This window comes from Populus trichocarpa, chromosome 17 (assembly GCF_000002775.5).
Source record: "Populus trichocarpa isolate Nisqually-1 chromosome 17, P.trichocarpa_v4.1, whole genome shotgun sequence".
NCBI classification, from domain to species: domain Eukaryota; kingdom Viridiplantae; phylum Streptophyta; class Magnoliopsida; order Malpighiales; family Salicaceae; genus Populus; species Populus trichocarpa.
This window is the reverse complement of record NC_037301.2, coordinates 14,219,297-14,238,890: the sequence shown is the minus strand read 5'-3', so window position 1 is coordinate 14,238,890 and position 19,594 is coordinate 14,219,297. Positions and strand designations below refer to the sequence as shown.

The window sequence follows — 19,594 nt, the reverse complement described above, 5'->3', positions numbered from 1 at the left end:
TATATTGGGGAAAAATTTCAGCCATTGATTCAGTTGGGAGGGATCCCAACCGTTGGCTCAAAGTAGACATCTTGAGTTGTCAAATCAGTAGAAAAAGGCTGACTGAGTTGGCCAATTTGGGCCGGTACCGGGGCCGGTGTCATGTTAATAGGCCTAAACGGACCATACTAGGGGATAAAGGGATGTCAGGTGACCATTTTGGTGCAATTTTGGTGGAGATATGAGGCATTAAATGCACCTTAAAAGTAGCTTACCGAGCTGTCATTTTTGGGCAAAATCGGGGAAGACAATGAATAGTGACTAGACGACGCGTCGTCTGGTCCTCTCTCTGTTTTTTTTTAAAATTAAAAACGGTGACGTTTTGGGCTGAATTAGGGATTTTTTGCAGATCTTCAATTTAGTCCTCCCACTTTCGATTTAATGCAATGGTATTCTTAATTGACCATAAACTTTCGATTTAATGCGATTAAGCCCTGATGAACTTTAATGGGAACCCCGAAGTTACGCGCCTATTGCGATTTGGTCCTTGGTTTCGAATTTATGCAATTGAACCCCTAATTGACCATTAAACTTTCAATTTCTTCAATTTCACCCCCGGATTTCGCCAATGAAGCCCCTATAGTTTGACACCTTTTGCAGATTAGTCATTGGCTGTGAATTTTGTCAATTTAACCCCTATTTGACCCCAAAACTTCAATTTTCTTGCAATTTGGCCCTTAATTTCAATCAATTAACTTGGTAAAAATTAAATTTGGTCTCTTAAAATTCCAATCTTCTCAATTAAGCCTAAATTAGGCTCTCAAACTTAATGTTTTACCAATTAAGCCCTAAATAAAATTAATTTGACCCATTTAAAGTATAATTAAGTCCTTGCACTTAATTAAATCCTTCAATTGGACCCAAATTCATTCTTAAACATAATTAAAATTCAATTTGGCTCATGATTAAATCAAATTGGCCTATTAAAAATTTAATTATGTCATTGAACTTAATTTTTATGCAAATTCATCCAATAATCATTGAATTCGACCTTGAATTTGCATTTTCTTTCTATTTTGGGGCATAATTGGGTACAATTAGGTCTTGAATTTCCTTTAAAATTACAGCTGTATTCCCTGGCCTGCTTTCTTTACGTTGCCAACCTTTATTTTATTTTATTTTTATTTTGAATTTTGAAAAAGGTGAATTTTGGGGAATAACCCAGAATTGGGTTATGACAAGTCTCAAGGATTTACATAAGAAAATACTAACATCACTCAAGTCGCAAAATTAATTACAGCAACATACTTCAAATTCGTTTCATTCTAAGTTCATACAAAAGAAGTAGAAATGCTAACCCCTAATTCATAGAAAAGGAATTAAGAACATGAAATTCCTAATTTATACAAAAGAATTTGAAGCATTAATTTTCTAACTCGTGCAAAAGAAGTAAACATCTAGGACACTACTCCTGGCATGAATGAGAGGGACTGTAACATCAAAATATAAGAATAAGTATATTAAATAAATAAAATACAAAAAATTAATGAAGGGTCACTACTATATGTATCTATGCATACAAGTGCACAACCAATAGGGCATAACATCGTTGATCCGGTCGGTACCATTGACTATTTTCAACCCGAAATAATCAATCAATTCCTTTCCATCTCACTTAGAGGTGTTTCCGGTAATGCCGGTGCCAAGTTCTCTTGACATCATTAACTTCCTCCTTAATTAGAAAGCTAATCAAGTTGTTATGGGATTGTCGATACCGACATTATCCATTGGTATCATTAACTATTCTTGACACAAATAGTTAATCAAGTTCAACGTTGATTATAATTCCATCAAGATCATGCTGATGTTAATAATTTTTGCTAACATCATTAGCCGCCCTATTGGAGATCGGCTAATCAAGTCTAAAGGTGGTCGTTTTGGGTTTTTTTTCTTTAAATATGTCCTTATTCAAAATCAAGGTCCAAGAGTCTACGACCAAAAATTGGATTTCATTCCACGTTTGTTTCACCACATCTTTCCTTTCTTTAGCCATATTTACAAGTATTGACTCTAACATAAATTTGAATTTACGGTTTATTATCAATTAAGTAGAGTATAGGCATGGAACACCTACCTACCACCGATGCTTGATTTGTTGTTGTACTCCCCCTGCGGTTTCTCCTAAATTAACAAGTATACCACATTAGTTCATGTTCAATTTTCATTTCGCAAATAGCAAGGCATCAACAACAATATTTACTCTTTACGTTTCATTGTTTTAAATCATTACGCACATCATCAACTTCATTTTTAAATGTGGTTTATCCCCTACCGGAGTCAAGATTCAATGTTACAAAAAATTTGGTGGGAAGGAAACCGGTTTTCTGCCCCTATCGCGGCTAAATCCCCTGTTTTAATAATTCTCGTCGAATTTGCCAGCAGGGGTGGCAATTTGACGTTTCCTCATATATTCACCTATATCTAGAGCTTTAGAGCTCCAAATCGAGCGAGATCGGATTCGTTGGAAAGCTAACATCTCAAGATACAATTTCTACAAGAGGTGTTTCCTAAATTTTATCGTTCTGAGGCCCGAATATCCCTTAGAATGTGCATGATGAATCTACCCAGAATTCATCGGCGATTTCTAAGTGAGTTTTCTGCCAACCTCACTTCTCTTTTCTTACGCTATTTATTTTCTACGTATTCCTACATCTTATGATTCTTTCCATGCTGAAATTATGAGCCATGCCCATGTTCAATAATTAAAACTTACCTAACGAATAAAATCCATATAACATTAGGATTTCTAAATAATAAAATACTATTTAAATTATAAGTCCTAAGATAAATAGAAAAAAGAATACAAATATAACAAGGTAAATAAAAACAATCCTGCATAATAACTTTCGAGTCTTATTTAAAGGTCTTTTCAATTTTCAATTGTCATGAATTTTTAACTTAGCAGGAAACATGGGTTAACTCGAGTTGTTTTTTTTTTGTCTTTTTTAATTATTATTTTTTCAATTTTATCTTTCAACATTGAGTTGATTGAGAATTAGATTACTCACGGGTTATTAAGTTGAGCTGTTGGGCTGGGTCGGGTTTTATTAGGGTGTTGTTAACTTATAGTGAATTCCTACCCAGACATGAAATTGTACTTTCAATCTTTTTGCCACCCACATTTAAGATGAGGGATGCAGCTGCCATTATAAAAGATATGAAGGTCATACCTATTTACATATAAGGTATTAAAGACTATTAATTGCTGATGATTTCTTGATATGACACCGTTTACACTATAAGGATTGTGAGTACTAACAATATCAAATTATGACAACTTTTTTGTGCTTTTATTGCTTAGTATACCTTGCTTAAGATTCTTGCACACAATTGCAGTGGAATATGGTATACAAATGGAAGATCATTTCTTTGACACCATCTGTTCTAAAGAGAAGTTTGCTTCTTCCTATGCAGGAAAAAAGGAGAAGGGCCTAGAACTCTATAAAGATCCAAAGCCTAAAGAAGAGCCCAATTTAAATAGGCCCCTCAAACATCATAACAATATACAAGAGCTAAGCCAATAGTAGTGACAATAAGCGTGGATGGAAAACCAAACTTCAAATGGCTCCAAAAAGTGATATTATAACTAGGGTGGGCACGAAGAGCTTGTTCACACACAATTAGGTTTGCGGCAGAACCCAATAACGAAAGGTTTCCAGCAACTGTGCTAACCCATGCCAGGATGAGCCAAGCTTTCTTCTCTTTACTGGGAGATATTGCAGTGGCAGAAGCAGCTACCTTTGCTCCAAGCAAAAGAACTTGTAAGCAAAAATAATTACAGATTAGATTGTTTAGTTTTATATATATATATATATATATATATATATATATATATATATATATATCATGGAAAACATGTTATAAAAAATATATATATAGAAAGATTCTAACATGCATAGTAATGAAGTAATATATCTATGTTTAAATTAAAATAAAAAATATATTTACTTGTTGAAACACTTTAAATAATGAATTGTTTGTTATTGTTAGTGATGAATTATTTGTCCTTGAAATTTTATTGCTTATCCCTTGGTGCAAAAGTTGTTTGTAACAACTCTTCCAAGATTCAACACCATTTTAGTTTAGATACACTTTTAAACAAAATCTATGAAATAAAGTATATGGACTCAATAATATCTTGTCAAAATAAACACAAGCTCTATATTTGAGAAGAATATAGAAGTTTAAAAAAATAAGGAGAAAAACACTAAGATTTGAGGAAATGAAGAGTATATAAAATCAGGAAAAACATTATCTTGAACTCTTTCTTCACCCCCTCTTTTTACAATAGATTTTGGAAGCTAAAAAGTTTTAAAAATTAATTTTGGTATTAACCATAATTAATTTCCACATTATCAACTTTTTATTAACTACCATAAATTCAAGGTTCATTTTCCAATAAATATGTTAGAAAATCAAGACCAAAGATTTTTGTCAATTTTCTCATTTTACTCCTTCTTGGCTCAACTTCATCATCTTTTGATTGATGAGGACTACTTGAGGTAGTCTCGATCATTTTTTTAAATGAATTATTTTCTTATACTTCTTTAAATGGAAACACATATTATCATTTGTCTTTAAATGATCCATTAACCATGTTTTTAATTCCAACACAACTAACATTGAACCAACATGTTTGTAGCAATGATCTATGTTATAATCTATGTTAAAAAATAGTATACTTTACTTTCAAACATTTTCTTTGGAATGCTTAGGGGATAAAAAAACCAAAATACCAGATGGAGACCTCAATTGTCTACCATGAAGTGATATTAACTGGAAATTACTATTGCCCTTCTATAAGACTCTAAAGCCGTAGTGCTGTAGTTAAATCAAAGGAAGAGAATCAGGGCATCAACTTACCAGTTGGTACATTCGAAGCAACATTTGAGAGAAGAAGTATTACAATGGCCAGCACAGCAATCCCACTAGCATGATCGATCCGTGCATGAGGCTCCATCAAGCTCCAGAGACTGCTAGGAATTCCAGTTCTATTGAAGCCCTCAACCGTGATAAACATTCCACAAAAGAATACCAGAAGAGAGTATGAAACCTGATCCAAGCAACTACGGGTAAGTAGATTTTACTGCATGTAAGTATTACAGTTGATGAAAAGATATTTAGGAAAGCAAACAGAATTTTTGTGAAAGACCTGTTGATTTACCTTCTGTAGGCAAGGCCCTGCATCTTCGAAATCAAGAATCGCAAAACTGAGGGCTGCTGTGAGTGCAGTCCAAGACATGTCCAAACCCATTATAAAAGCAACCAGCATTCCAACAGTACCAAGGTAAATACACAATCTCTTCCATCTATTCAGCAGGCCTTTACTTTCTTCAGTGGACTGTTGCGGCCCGGACTCTGAATCTTCCTGAACAATCATTTCATACAAAGCATCTTCTTCTTCCTTAACATCAGATAACAACCTCCAAAACATGCATATAAGAATTAAAGCATTCACAAAGACACCCACAAGCACCGCGGGAAGAAGTCCCAATACGAATTCCCCAAAAGAGATGCCACTTTGAATAGCAATTATCAAGTTTTGAGGGTTGCCGATTGGAGTTGCAGAGGATCCAATATTCGAACTTGAAGCCAACCCAAGCAAGAAAGGTTCGGGTCGAATATTGTTTTGTCTAGCAATCTTTATATGAACTCAGTGAGAAAGAAACATGCGGTGTCATTAGTGAACAGAGCACTTGAAATGGCAGAAACAATGCAGATCCGGCAGAGCATGTCCTTCGCACCCCAACTCTTCCATGAGAACAAGACTCCCAAGTGCTTGAACATGTCTGCTCTTTCAAGATAGATGCTTACAACCATGGTTCCAAAGAGAAGGCCCAGTACAGGGAGGTTGATGGCAGAATATGCTTGCTCAGGGGTGATGACTTTGAAGATAACCATAAGAATTGCCCCGAGGATGGAACCTGCTGTCCTTCCAATGGGTAAGAAAGGAACTGCTGGGAAAACTGCCAAAATCCAAAAGATTGCGAAGGCAACTGAACCTAAGACAACCTTCTTAAACGAACCCAGAGCCATTTCTGTAACTTACAAGATTATGCTTGTTTGTGAGCTACCACTTAGCAGACCTCCACCTTTGCAACTTCAGATAATTTACTGGCTCTGAAAGAAGAAGATATCACCCTGTAGCTCAACCAGTATTTGCAACCAACTGAGAAAAAAAGGAAACTACAAATTTATTAAGAGCTAGTGAGATGGAAGTTATTAAAAGTCTTTTAAAAAATTCCGAAAAGGATTCTGGAACCAGAAAGATCAATGAGTTCATATGAATATTTCCACGATACGTTTAAAAGACGCATCAGAATGGGAGGCTAAGAAATGGATTGAAGATGCTGGATATTTTCTATTCTGAAGCAGTCAAAGCAGCCGAAGACATTTCAGAACAAGCAAACGATTTCCAAAATAACCTTTAGCATGACATTCCATGCTGAAAATCTAGTAGTTTTTGAGCAAAAGGGAAATGCGTGGTCCTAGAGCACATATCTTTTTCCTAGTTGATATGGAGGTTATTAATTTTTTTTTAAAATTCCAAAAAGGATTGTGGAACCAGAAAGATAAATGAGTTCATATGAATATTTCCATGCTACGTTTCAAAGACGCATCAGAATGAGAGGCTAAGAAATGGATTGAAGATGCTGGATATTTTCTCTTCTGAAGTAGTCAAAGCAGCCGAAGACATTTCAAAGCAAGCAAACAATTTCCAAAATAACCTTTAGCATGACATTCCATGCTGAAAATCTAGTAAATGCGTGGTCCTCGAGCACATATCTTTTTGCTAGTTGATATGGAATTTGGATCATGCGCAACCAGCGGGAAATATGCTACTGAGACATCATATAACAACGTTAACAGTTCAGGACTTGTGTGTGCAGGTGAACCTATGGGGTGGGACCGTTTTCAGATATTTAAACATTGTATCTGGAAATTAATAGCATGCAAGCAAGTAGTGAAGTTGACATATTCTCCAGCTAAGAAATACTGCCTTAAGAGACTCTACATACCTGATCCTTGCATGAACGCACACTCTTGATCCTCGTAACATCACCAACACGAATACATGGCTCTAGGAAAATAGAGTCACCATATGAGCTTGGCTTGTTAAGCTTCCAACTCCTCGACAGGGAGTCTTAAAGCTGCTGCAGGTTCCCACTGAGCAATCTCTTTGGAGCAATTATGTAAGCTCACAGTTACTCTGTCAACCTAATTGAACACTGGAGTTCTGTCTTGCTCCAAAGAAACTCAAACTGGAACAAAGTGAGATAAGCAAGCAAATTAAATCCTTGGATAAAAGATAGTGAGAGGTTGGGGATTTGCTCTCTACACTTCCAATGCCGGTAAGCCCAGTGCGGATTTATATACAGGGAAAAGCAAGAGTGTAAATAAATTTATGCCATAAGAGGAAGACTATAAAAGGAGAAGACGCCAAGAAGAAACACATACAGTTAGTAAGACTAATTAGGTAATGTATATGATTACTTTTAAATTGTATTTTACTTATAAATGTATTAAAATATTTTTTATATATTTTTTAAAATTTAGTTTTGATATTACAACATCAAAACAATTAAAAAAACACATAAAATAAATTAATTTAAAACAAAAAAAATAAAAAACCTTTAAAAATACAATTAAATTACAAAAATAATCACTACAATAATATCTGTTTGTTTTAATGTCGTGACTGCGTTTTGCTTCATGCACATTCTTCTACACGTATTATCATTTGTCTTTAAATGATTCGTTAACTTTGTTTTTAATTCCAACACAACTAACATTGAACCAACATGTTTGAAGCAATGATCTATGTTCTAATTTGTGTTAAAAAAAGTATACTTTACTTTCAAATTAACATTTTCTTTGAACCCCACATCTAAATTTTTTTAACCATGTTTTAATGAATGATACTCGAAATAGAATGCATGTTTAAATTGAACAAAAAATATTTTAAAACGTGATTAATTAGTATTTCAAAATAATAAATATAGAGATGATAAATATATATTTGGATGAAGAAACGAAGATAAAGATATAAAATAAATATATTTATATAATTGTTTTAGAGTGAATTACTTATTTTTTAAATAGAAAAGACAAAGAAACATGTTTCTTTTATTCGTATTATGTTTGTCTTTTATATTTTCGCGACAATTACCAAACATTCATTAATTATCTTAAACTTGCTTCCTTGAACGAGATTTCTCCCCCCCACTCCCAACCAAACCCTCTCCTCCAACAACAAACAGAGGAAACAGATGGAGACCTCAATTGTCTACCATGAAGTGATATTAACTGGAAATTAATATTTCCCTGAACACGTTTACAAAGACGCATCAGAACGAGAGGCTAAGAAATGGATTGAAGAAGCTGGATATTTTCTCTTCTGAAGCAGTCAAAGCAGCTGAAGACATTTCAAAGCAAGCAAGAAATGAAAAGCTTCTGATGTATAAAAGCAAGAAATATACATCTTTACCAGTCAGATGTATATTGCAGCTTCTGATGCATTATATCAAGAGCATTAGTCTCACGGTTCTTTGCACTCAATGAAAAGCTTTTTAACACTTTCATAGCTTAGCAGGCTCAAGTGGTGGCTTCGAGGCTTGAATGAGTAGAGTTCATATTTTGTCCATCTTCTTTTAAGTTTATTATTCTGTATTAGAACTCAATGAAGATCTTAGGATTTTGCAGCGTCCCCTCGCTTTCTCCCCTTTTAACCTATTTAGTAAATGGCCTGGATACATAGCGGATTTCAATTACAAGATGTCCACTGACGCTTTTCGAGCTCTAAAATTACGTATCTATGCGGTAGAGAAATTTCGAGACTACTTATAATATTTTATAAATTTTAAATATGAATAAAATTAACTAGATATTTCTATTTATACTAATTATAGACTTAGAATTCTTTTTTATAAGAAAGGATTTCTAATTAAAACTAAAATCCTCAATGAAAGGATTCCTAATTAAAACTTAAGTATCTAATATAATCTATTTAGCATTAGAATTCTTAAATAATACTATTTAAATTAAAAGTTCAAAACTAAATAGAAAAAAAGAATCCAAATACAATTCTAAATAATAAAATATTATTTACATTAAAATTCCAAAGCAAAATAAAAAAAATCTAAATACAATTTTAAATAATAAAATACTATTTAAATTAAAAACCTAAGCAAAATAGAAAAAAAAAATCTAAATACAACAAGGTAATTAAAAACAATTCGGCACAATAAGTTCTGAGCCTTATTTGAAGGCTTTCATGATCTTTGATTGTTATGAAATTTTAACCTAGTAGAAAATAAGATTTTCAGAATTTTTTGTTAAAATTTTGGCTCGATCCAACAATTAAATTAAAAATTATACTTGATTTACCAAACTATATCTTGAACTCTTTTTAAATTCCTTAAAACCTATAAATCTTAACCACTAATGAAATAATGTAATAAATATTATTATATCAAGAATAATGAAGAAATTTCCCCATGCCAGTTTCTTTTACTTCTGAAAAACTTGTCCTCGAGCTATCTATTAAAAACTGAACTCTTCCTTTCTAAAGGAACAAAAATACAACATTGTAGCCGATATATTCACGAAGTAATATGTCTTTTATATGTGAACTCCAAAATTAATTTATGATGTGTGCATACTAAAACATAATCCATATTAATATTATACTTTATGTTTCTATGAAATTCACTTATAGTTTCTTCCCACATTCTTTTGCTTCAAACTTGAATTCATCCATGATCTCCAATACTTTAACCATTGCATGTAAAGAAACTTCAAGATAATTTTTCATAATATCTTTAGAAGAATTGTCAGAAATTACCATGTACTCCATATTCTTTTTTGCAAGATCTTCAGAATCACTACAAGATACTAATTTAAGAGCCTTCTTGATTTCTTCTTTACCATTAATTGATGAAACATCGACAAATAGAGTAGTATTTGCAGAAGTGTTGTTGGTGTCATTATTATGATGTTGAAACTATCTTCTTTGAAGAGATGACATCTTTTTTTATAATTTTCTACTTGTTATTTTAGAAGGTTGAATAAAAAACAAATAATAACATTCTAATTTCTTATTTACTCAATATAAAATCTCTTTATAATCATCTTGTATAAACTCTAAAATTAATAATTGTCTTAAATCTTACCAAGCTGAAATTAAAGACATACCAATACGAGATCTAAAGTCCAGAAATTCAAATCACCATTCTCTAGCACCATAATAAAGTTTGTGTGCGACATGTCCTACCTTTTGATGATAAGGAACCTTGTTGAAATAAAAGTAAACTTTCAATTCTGTTAACCATTTAATAAATCCTTTCTTCGAAAATCTCCTATCATAGAATGTAATCTCATTGAATTCAAGAATAGGTATGTGGTTTGGCCTGTCTCCAGGTAAATTTTTAGGCAAGTTCCTATCCTCTTCACGATCCTTGTTTGTGAAACCCATTAGCTGAGCTAGATTTGTTATGGTTTTCTCCGAGTAATCAAACTTCCGTTCCCAACGATCTAATTTTTGCTCTTAAGCCAGTATAGTGCATTAGAGGGCCTCCACTCCACCAATGATGATTGGTTCAAGTGGTTCGACGCTTGTTCCCCTTAAGCAAGGTCTAGAGTTCGAGCCTTGTGAATGGAGTACACCATCACCGGGAGAGCTTTACCCCTTAGTGGACCGACCTGGCTTGACATGATTAGTTAGGGACAATGGACTTCTAGATACCAGGGTCTAAAAAAAAAAAAGGGTCTCCACTCCTGCATTGCGGAGTGGGTTACTATCATCTCTATCCATCAAAAAGACCAACCTGCTCTGATATGTATTGACGCGGTGTATAACGTTGATAAAAGCTAGAGTCCTTAAGCCCTAAGGTTACAAGCCTAAGCTGTAGAGAAATTTAGAGAAAACTCTATGGTATTTTATAAATTTTGAATAATAGTCTGAATGTGAAAAAAATAAACTAGACATCTCTATTTATACTAGTTATGAACCTAGAATCCTTTATAGGAAATGATTACTAATTAAAACTTACCTAACTAATAGAATCCATATAACATTAGGATTCATAAATAATAAAATACTATTTAAATTAAAAGTCCTAAGATAAATAGAAAAAAAAATCCAAATATAATAAGGTAAATAAAAACAATCCTGCAAAAAAACTTTCAAGTCTTATTTAAAGGTCTTTTCAATTTCCAGTCGTCATGAATTTTTAACTTAACAAGAAACATGACCTTCAAAATCCTTTGTCAAAATTCTAATTCAATCTAACAGTTAGATTAAAAGTTATACTTGATTTACCAAACTCTATCTTGGAGTTTCCTTAATCTTCTCAAAACCTAAAAATTTTAACTACTAATAAAATAATGCAATAAACATTATTATGCCAAGAATATCGAAGAAATTTCTCCATGTCATCCACTCACCATTTCTCTCTAGCTTTTAGTGTGTCTTTGGCATTGTAATAGTTTTCTTTTTTTTTGTTGTGATTTGAAAAAATAGGTTAAGAAAAGCTACAAATTATGGTTTGAAAAAAATAAACTAGACATCTCTATTTATACTAGTTATAAACCTAAAATCCTTTATAAGAAAGGATTACTGATTAAAACTTACCTAACTAATGAAATCCATATAACACTAGGATTCCTAAATAATAAAATACTAGTTAAATTAAAAGTACTAAGATAAATAGAAAAAAAATCCAAATATAACAAGGTAAATAAAAATACCATGCACAATAACTTTCGAGTCTTATTTAAAGGTTTTTTCAATTTTCAATCATTATGAATTTTCAACTTAGTAGGAAACATGACCTTCAAAATCCTTTGTTAAAATTTCATCTCAATCCAATAATTTGATTAAAAGTTATGCTTGATTTACCAAACTCTACTATATTTTGGAGTCTCCTTATTTTTCTTAGAACCTAAAAATTTTAACCACTAAGACATAAAATAATTTTTTTTTAATTTTTAAAAAATTATTTTTGACATCAACGCATCAAAATAATCTAAAAACACTAAAAAAATATTATTTTAAAGCAAAGAAAAAAATAAAAAAATTTTAAATTTTTTCAAAAATATTTTTAAAAAGCAAAAACAAATATGAAAAAAATTTCCGCATGTCATCCACTCACCGTATCTCTCTAGCTTTTAACAGTTTTTTGTGGTTGTGGATTTAGTTCCTTTTTCTCCATGTGTTCTTCTGGGCACCTCCGTCTCTGTGCTCTCGGTTTGTTCTTTTTCCGTTTTCTTCTCCTTTTTTTTTCCCGTCAATGTCTTTCTCTCTGTGTGTTTTTCTTTAGTCCCCTCCCCCCTGTGTGACCTTCTCTGGCTTTTATAAAACCAGAGAATGGCCACCTCCTGTTAATGTGTTCGTGCCTCACGATCGTGAGGCACGAACACCTCTGTTTCTTTGAGAAGAAACAGGGGAATAACAGTCCTGCTTTTGCAGGACTGTTCAACGTGGCTCTTGGAGGATAATGCAGCTGAGGAGACGTGGGGGACGTGGTTGAAAACGGTTTTCCTGTTGAATCAGTCTCTGGTCTGGAGACGAAGAAGGCGATGAATAGTGGTTCAAAACGGCGTTGTTTGGGATGGAACTGACAAATTGCAGTTTGGTCACTCAAGTTTTGAACTTTTGTAATCAAGCCCTTTCTTCAGTAAATTCATTCTTTTTTTTTTTAATTTTACCCCTGGATTAATTACAATTGAACCCCTGGATCATGGCAAAATTTACAAAACAATCCTTGGTTTCTGGATTATTCAATTTGGTCATTAATTGACTTTTCAACTTTTAATTCTTTCAAAATTACACATGGAAAAATCAGTTACAATCCCTTAAGTACACCCACCATTTCACTATGGTCATTGGACTTTAATTTCCTAAAATTTTGTCTCTAATCAGCCCAAAACTTTGGTATTTCTTCAATTAAGCTCCTAATTTCATTAATTAAACTAATTCAGAGTTTAATTAAGTCCCCAAACGTATTAATTCTTCAATTTCTGACCAATTGACTCTCAAATTTAATAATTCCATCATCGAACTTCATATTTATGTTGTCTTAACCCATTTATCAAATATATTTTTATTCATTTATTTTTTTTCTTTTTAAAAAGAATAAAAAATTGGGTTATGACATTATAGATCATAAATAAATTATTTAGAAGTTCTATTTACTAAAAAAAACTATGTAATGTTTTGATAAATATTTTTTTTCAAGTTTTATTATGATATTTGTGTGTTTTTGACACAGACAGACAGGGCTCTAAGGATAACCAAATTTATTACAAGTCAAAACTCTCCATAATTATAGGGGAGACACCTAAAATATTCAATTTTTACTCATTCAAGTCTTCATTTTCCAAAAAAAATATTATAACCCTTTATATAGAAAAACTAAAAAACCCTATTACAGAATATGAAAAAAAAACTAGGAAAAATATTCTTTTTAAATAGAAAAAAATTAAAAAAGCATAATAATATCAAATAAAAAATTATAAAATTAACAATGAAAAATATCTATTTTTTTTATAAAAGTTCTTGCATCAATATTTTCAGGCTAGAAAGAACTGTTTAGATTTCAGTTAGAAACTGTCAAACACCACATATATCTTTTTATGTGTGGTTCACCCTATTATGGTTTCCCAATACTTTTGAGTGGGTCATCTCATCATAGATCCTTAACACTATACATTTGACACAAACACATCCTGTTATATGACCTTTTCCAGTTATGATTATTCAACAACACACATCAAGTAACTATTAGGAATTGACAAGCTCTTAACAAATAAGACCTTTCTTAATTTTTGTATTGCCATCACAAATTTTAAGGGGAAAGAGAGAAAAGAGAAGAAAAGAAAGAAAATGCTACCGATAATAAATTGTGCCATCACTGACACCACGCGCCATCCTAGAAGGAAGATGATGACACAGAGATTCTAATGACATGGATAAAAGGTATTTTTGGCCACTTAGAGGCACCACATACACATCTCGAATAGTGTGAGCGCCTCACATACACTAGTGTGTGCTTTACGTGCGCCAACCATTTTTTTTTTAGTTATATTTTATATTTATTAAAATACCAAATTACATCTTATCCAACTTAATTATCACAAAAAAAAAATCAATATGAAAAAAAGAAAGAGCCCATGTACACCAGCTTTAAAATTTCTGCTACAAATGATATTTTAGTTGTTTCATTATGCTTCTAAAATGTAAAAGGATTTACTTGTCCCCGAATAATATGATAATAACCATTGAACCTTATGGAAATACTATACTGTCCCTAATAGACAATTCAATAGTTTTTTACGAGAAGGGCAAAACCACAATTAAACTTTCTGGTGAACAATGATTCTAAATCTAGGTGAATAATTTTTTCCAATGCAAATTAGTTTCTTTTAATAAAGCTGACAACTATCATGTCTATGGTTGGATGACCTATGGATTTGAGAATGTTGAAACATTGCTAACAATAGACGCTAGCAGATGCTATTCTAACAATTTAACATGATATGTAGTTACAAAATCTAACCTAGTAGTTAACTTAGTTTAAATCCTGTTAACAGTTTGGGTGAGTTAATTTATAAGTTGGTGGGTTAACACAAGTTATGGTTTTCTTATATATAATAATTTAAAATAATATTGTTTTGGTAAAAAAAAAGAAACTAATTCAAAGTAAAACCTAGTTCAAGCTAAGCTCTAGATGACGGGTTATTGAGTTGAGCTGTTGGACCAAGCCAAGTTTTATTAGGGTGTTATTAACTCATATTGAATTCCTACCCAGGTATGAAATTGTACTTTCAATGTTTTTGCCACCCACATTTCAGATGAGGGATGCAACTGCCACTATATAGAATACGAAGGTCATATCTGTTTACATATAAATTATTAAAGACTATTAATTGCTGATGATTTCTTGGTATGACACTGTTTACATTATAGGATATGAGCACTAACAATATCAAATTGTGACAACTTTTTTGGGCTCTTATTGCTTGGTATACCTTGCCTAGGATTCCTGCACATAATTGCAGTGGAACATGGTATACAAATGGAAGATCATTTCTTTGACACCATCTGTTCTAAAGAGAAGTTTGCTTCTTCCTAGGCAGGAAAAAAGGAAAACATAATTCCATCTTTGGAAATCTGAGTTAAAGTGACATGTGCTTAAAAAACCCAATTACAAGTAGAAGGGCCTAGAACCCTATAAAGGTCTACAACCTAAAGAAGAGCCCAATTTAAATTGGCCTCTCAATCATCATAGCAATATACAAGAGCTAAGCCAATACAAGAGCTAAGCCAATAGTAGTGACAATAAGCGTGGATGGAACACCAAACTTCAAATGGCTCCAAAAGGTGATATTGTAACTAGGCTGGGCACGAAAAGCTTGTTCACACACAATTATGTTTGCAGCAGAACCCAATAGCGAGAGGTTTCCAGCAACTGTGCTAACCCATGCCAGGATGAGCCAAGCTTTCTTCTCTTTACTAGGAGATATTGCAGCGGCACAAGCAGCTACCTTTGCTCCAAGCAAAAGAACTTGTAAGCCAAAAATAAGTACATATTAGATTGTTTAGTTTATCATTATTAAAACATATATATATATATATATATATATATATATATATATATATATATATATATATATATATATATATATAAAGACTATAACATGTATGCAATATACCTATGTTTAAATAAAAATATACTTATTTGTTGAAGCATTTTAAATAATAAAGCTTTTGTTATTGTCAATAATGAATCATTTATTCTTTAGACTTTATTGCTTCTTTCTTGGTGCAAAAGTTATTTGCAATAAGCCTCCTATAATTCAACACCATCTTAGTTTACATGCACTTCTAAACGAAATTTTTGAAACAAAGTAGATGAACTCAATAATCTCTTATTAAAATGAACCTAAGCTCTAGATTTGAAAGGAATATAGAAGTTTAAAAAATAAGGAGAAAAACCACTATGATTTGAGGAAAGGAAGCGTATCTAAAAATAAAAAAAACATTGTCGTGAACTCTTTCTTCACCTCATTTATAATTGATTTTTGAAGTTAAAAAGTTAAATAATTTGATTGATCATGACTACTCGAGCTAGCCTCAATTATTTTCTTAAATGAATTATTTTTTTATGTTTTTTTAAAGGAAAACACATATTATCATTTGTCTTTAACTGATTCATTAACCATGTTTTCAATTCCAACACAACTAACATTGAACCAGCATGTTTGAAGCAATGATCTACGTTATAATATGTGTTAAAAAATAGTTTACTTTACTTTCAAACATTTTCATTGGAATGTTTTCTTCAAAATTTGAGCTGCTTAAGGGATAAAAAAACAAAAAACATACTTTTCACTCTAAAGTCTTTTAATGGTAACTAGTTTATTTGTTTTTTCTCTTGAATCTAAAACCCCACACCCAAAATTTTTTAACCATATTTCAATAAATGATATCTCCTCGAAAAAGAGTGCATGTTTAGGTTGAATAAAAATTGTTTTAAAATGTGGTTGGTTAGTATTTCAAGATAAAAAAAAGTAAATATAAAAATGATAGATATGTGTTTGGATGAAGAGATAAAAACAAAAATATAAAATAAATATATCTCTAAAATAATTTTGAAATGAATTTTTATCTTTTTAAAATAGAAAGGAAAAGGAGACATGTTCCTTTTGTCCTTGTTATCTCTGTGATTTTTTATTTTCGAGACAGTTACCAAACGTAACTTAAACTTGCTCCCTTGATCAAGATTTCTCCCTGGATTGTCTACCATGAAGTGATATTGGAACTGGAAATTACTATTGCCCTTCTATAAGACTCTAAAGCCGTAGTGCTGTAGTTAAATCGAAGGAAGAGAATCAGGGCATCAACTTACCAGTTGGTACATTCGAAACAACATTTGAGAGAACAAGTATTACAATGGCCAGCACAGCAATCCCACTAGCATGATCGATCTGTGCATGAGGCTCCATCAAGGTCCAGAAACTGGTAGGAATTCCTGTTTTACTGAAGCCATCAACCGTGATAAACATTCCACAAAAGAATACCAGAAGAGAGTATGAAACCTGATCCAAGCAACTACGGGTAAGTAGATTTTTACTCAATCGAATACTGCATGTAAGTATTACAGTTGATGAAAATATATTTAGGAGAGGAGATAGAATCTTTGTGAAAGACCTGTTGATTTACCTTCTCTAGGCAAGGCCCTGCATCTTTGAAATCAAGAATCACAAAAATGAGGGCTGCTGTGAGTGCAGTCCAAGACATGTCCAAACCCATTAGAAAAGCAACCAGCATTCCAACAGTACCAAGGTAAATACACAATCTCTTCCATCTATTCAGCTGGCCTTTACTTTCTTCAGCGGACTGTTGCGGCCCGGGCTCTAAATCAGTCATCATGTCCATGGTCCCTTGTACTCCACCCCTTGCAAATCTTTCCTCCATTGGCTCTCCTATTTCAGAAAACATATTATCAGTTGCCTCCTTCTTTGAAAGGACTGCTTTCATCAGCTCAATTTCACCACAGGAATCACTGCACATATCCAATTCACACATCCTCTGGGCGTTCACATGTTCTGCAATGGGATCATATTCGTGATATTCCAAAGAATTGGGAGATGACATGGTAGCAAGCGAAATCTGATGGACAGCTGAATCTTCCTGAACAATCATTTCATACAAAGCATCTTCTTCTTCCTTAACATCAGATAACAACCTCCGAAACATGCATATAAGAATTAAAGCATTCACAAAGACACCCACAAGCACCGCGGGAAGAAGTCCCAATACGAATTCCCCAAAAGAGATGCGACTATGAATAGCAATTATCAAGTTTTGAGGGTTGCCGATTGGAGTTGCAGAGGATCCAATATTCGAACTTGAAGCCAACCCAAGCAAGAAAGGTTCGGGTCGAATATTGTTTTGTCTAGCAATCTTTAATATGAACTCAGTGAGAAAGAAACATGCGGTGTCATTAGTGAACAGAGCACTTGAAATGGCAGAAACAATGCAGATCCGGCAGAGCATGTCCTTCGCACCCCGACTCTTCCATGAGAGCAAGACTCCCAAGTGCTTGAACATGTCTGCTCTTTCAAGATAGATGCTTACAACCATGGTTCCAAAGAGAAGGCCCAGTACAGGGAGGTTGATGGCATCATATGCTTGCTTAGGGGTGATGACTTTGAAGATAACCATAAGAGTTGCCCCGAGGATGGAACCTGCTGTCCTTCCAATGGGTAAGAAAGGAACTGCTGGGAAAACTGCCAAAATCCAAAAGATTGCGAAGGCAACTGAACCTAAGACAACCTTCTTAAACGGACCCAGATCCATTTCTGTAACTTACAATATTAAGCTTGTTTGTGAGCTACCACTTGGCAGACCTCCACCTTTGCAACTTCAGATAAATTACTGGCTCTGAAAGAAGAAGATATCACCCTGTAGCTCAACCAGTATTTGCAACCAACTGAGAAAAGAGTAAAACTACAAATTTATTAAGAGCTAGTAAGATGGAAGTTATTAAAAGTTTTTTTTAAATTCCGAAAAGGATTGTGGAACCAGAAAGATAAATGAGTTCATATGAATATTTCCATGATACGTTTAAAAGACGCATCAGAATGGGAGGCTAAGAAATGTATTGAAGATGCTGGATATTTTCTCTTCTGAAGCTGTCAAAGCAGCCGAAGACATTTCAAAGCAAGCAAACAATTTCCAACATTCCATGCTGAAAATCTAGTAGTTTTTTAGCAAAAGGGAAATGCGTGGTCCTAGAGCACACATCTTTTTCCTAGTTGATATGGAATTTGGATCATTCGCAACCAGCGGGAAATATACTACTGAGACATCATATAACAACGTAAGAAATTTAGGACTTGTGTGTGCAGGTGGACCTACGGGGTGGGACCGTTTTCAGATATTTGAACATTGTATCTGGAAATTAATAGCATGCAAGACAGAAGTGAAGTTGACATATTCTCCAGTGAAGAAATACTGCCGTAAGAGACTCTACATACCTGATCCTTGCATGAACGCACACTCTTGATCCTCGTAACATCACCAACACGAATACACGGCTCTAGGAAAATAGAGTCACCATATGAGCTTGGCTTCTAAATCTTTGTAACAACATGTTTGAAGCAATGGGATATGTTATAATCTGTGTTAAATAAAAAAAGTATACTTTACTTTCAAACATTTTCTTTGGAATGTTTTTTTTTATTAAATTTGAGCTGCTTAGGGGATAAAAAAACAAAAATATCTTTTTCACTCTAAAGTCTTGTGATGGTAACTAGTTTATTTGTTTTTCTCTTGAAGCAAAAAACCCCACAACCAAAATTTTTTAACCATGTTTCAAATTCAATGAATGATTTCTCCTCGAAAAAGAGAGTGCATGTTTAGGTTGAATAAAAATTGTTTTAAAATGTGATTGGTTAGTATTTCAAGATTAAAAAATAAATAAATATAGAAATAACATACTCGTGTTTGGATAAAAAGACAAAAACAAAGATATAAAATAAATATATT

The 19,594-nt window shown here is 32.9% G+C and overlaps 2 protein-coding genes across 7 annotated transcripts in view; both read right to left on the bottom strand.

The window, feature by feature from the left end:
• Positions 1–3,307: 3,307 nt before the first annotated feature.
• Positions 3,308–6,594, bottom strand: LOC18106524 (silicon efflux transporter LSI3). Its single transcript, XM_006372392.3, is given in 4 exon segments — positions 3,308–3,797; positions 4,903–5,092; positions 5,204–5,685; positions 5,688–6,594. Coding segments are annotated over 4 exon segments (1,332 nt in total). The 5' UTR covers positions 6,076–6,594; the 3' UTR covers positions 3,308–3,525.
• An 8,587-nt stretch (positions 6,595–15,181) lies between these two features.
• The window catches only part of LOC18106525 (silicon efflux transporter LSI2), a 28,613-nt gene continuing 24,200 nt past the window's right edge, over positions 15,182–19,594 (bottom strand). For 2 of the 6 annotated variants that reach the window (XM_052448599.1, XM_052448600.1), the window contains exon 3: positions 15,539–15,585. In XM_052448599.1, coding sequence (XP_052304559.1) covers positions 15,554–15,585 — 32 coding nt within the window. In that variant the 3' untranslated portion in view covers positions 15,539–15,553. Of the gene's footprint in view, positions 15,606–16,949; positions 17,140–17,251; positions 18,771–19,594 lie in introns of those variants that run through there. The other 4 variants (XM_052448596.1, XM_052448597.1, XM_024588344.2 and 1 more) reach the window with 4 other exon arrangements.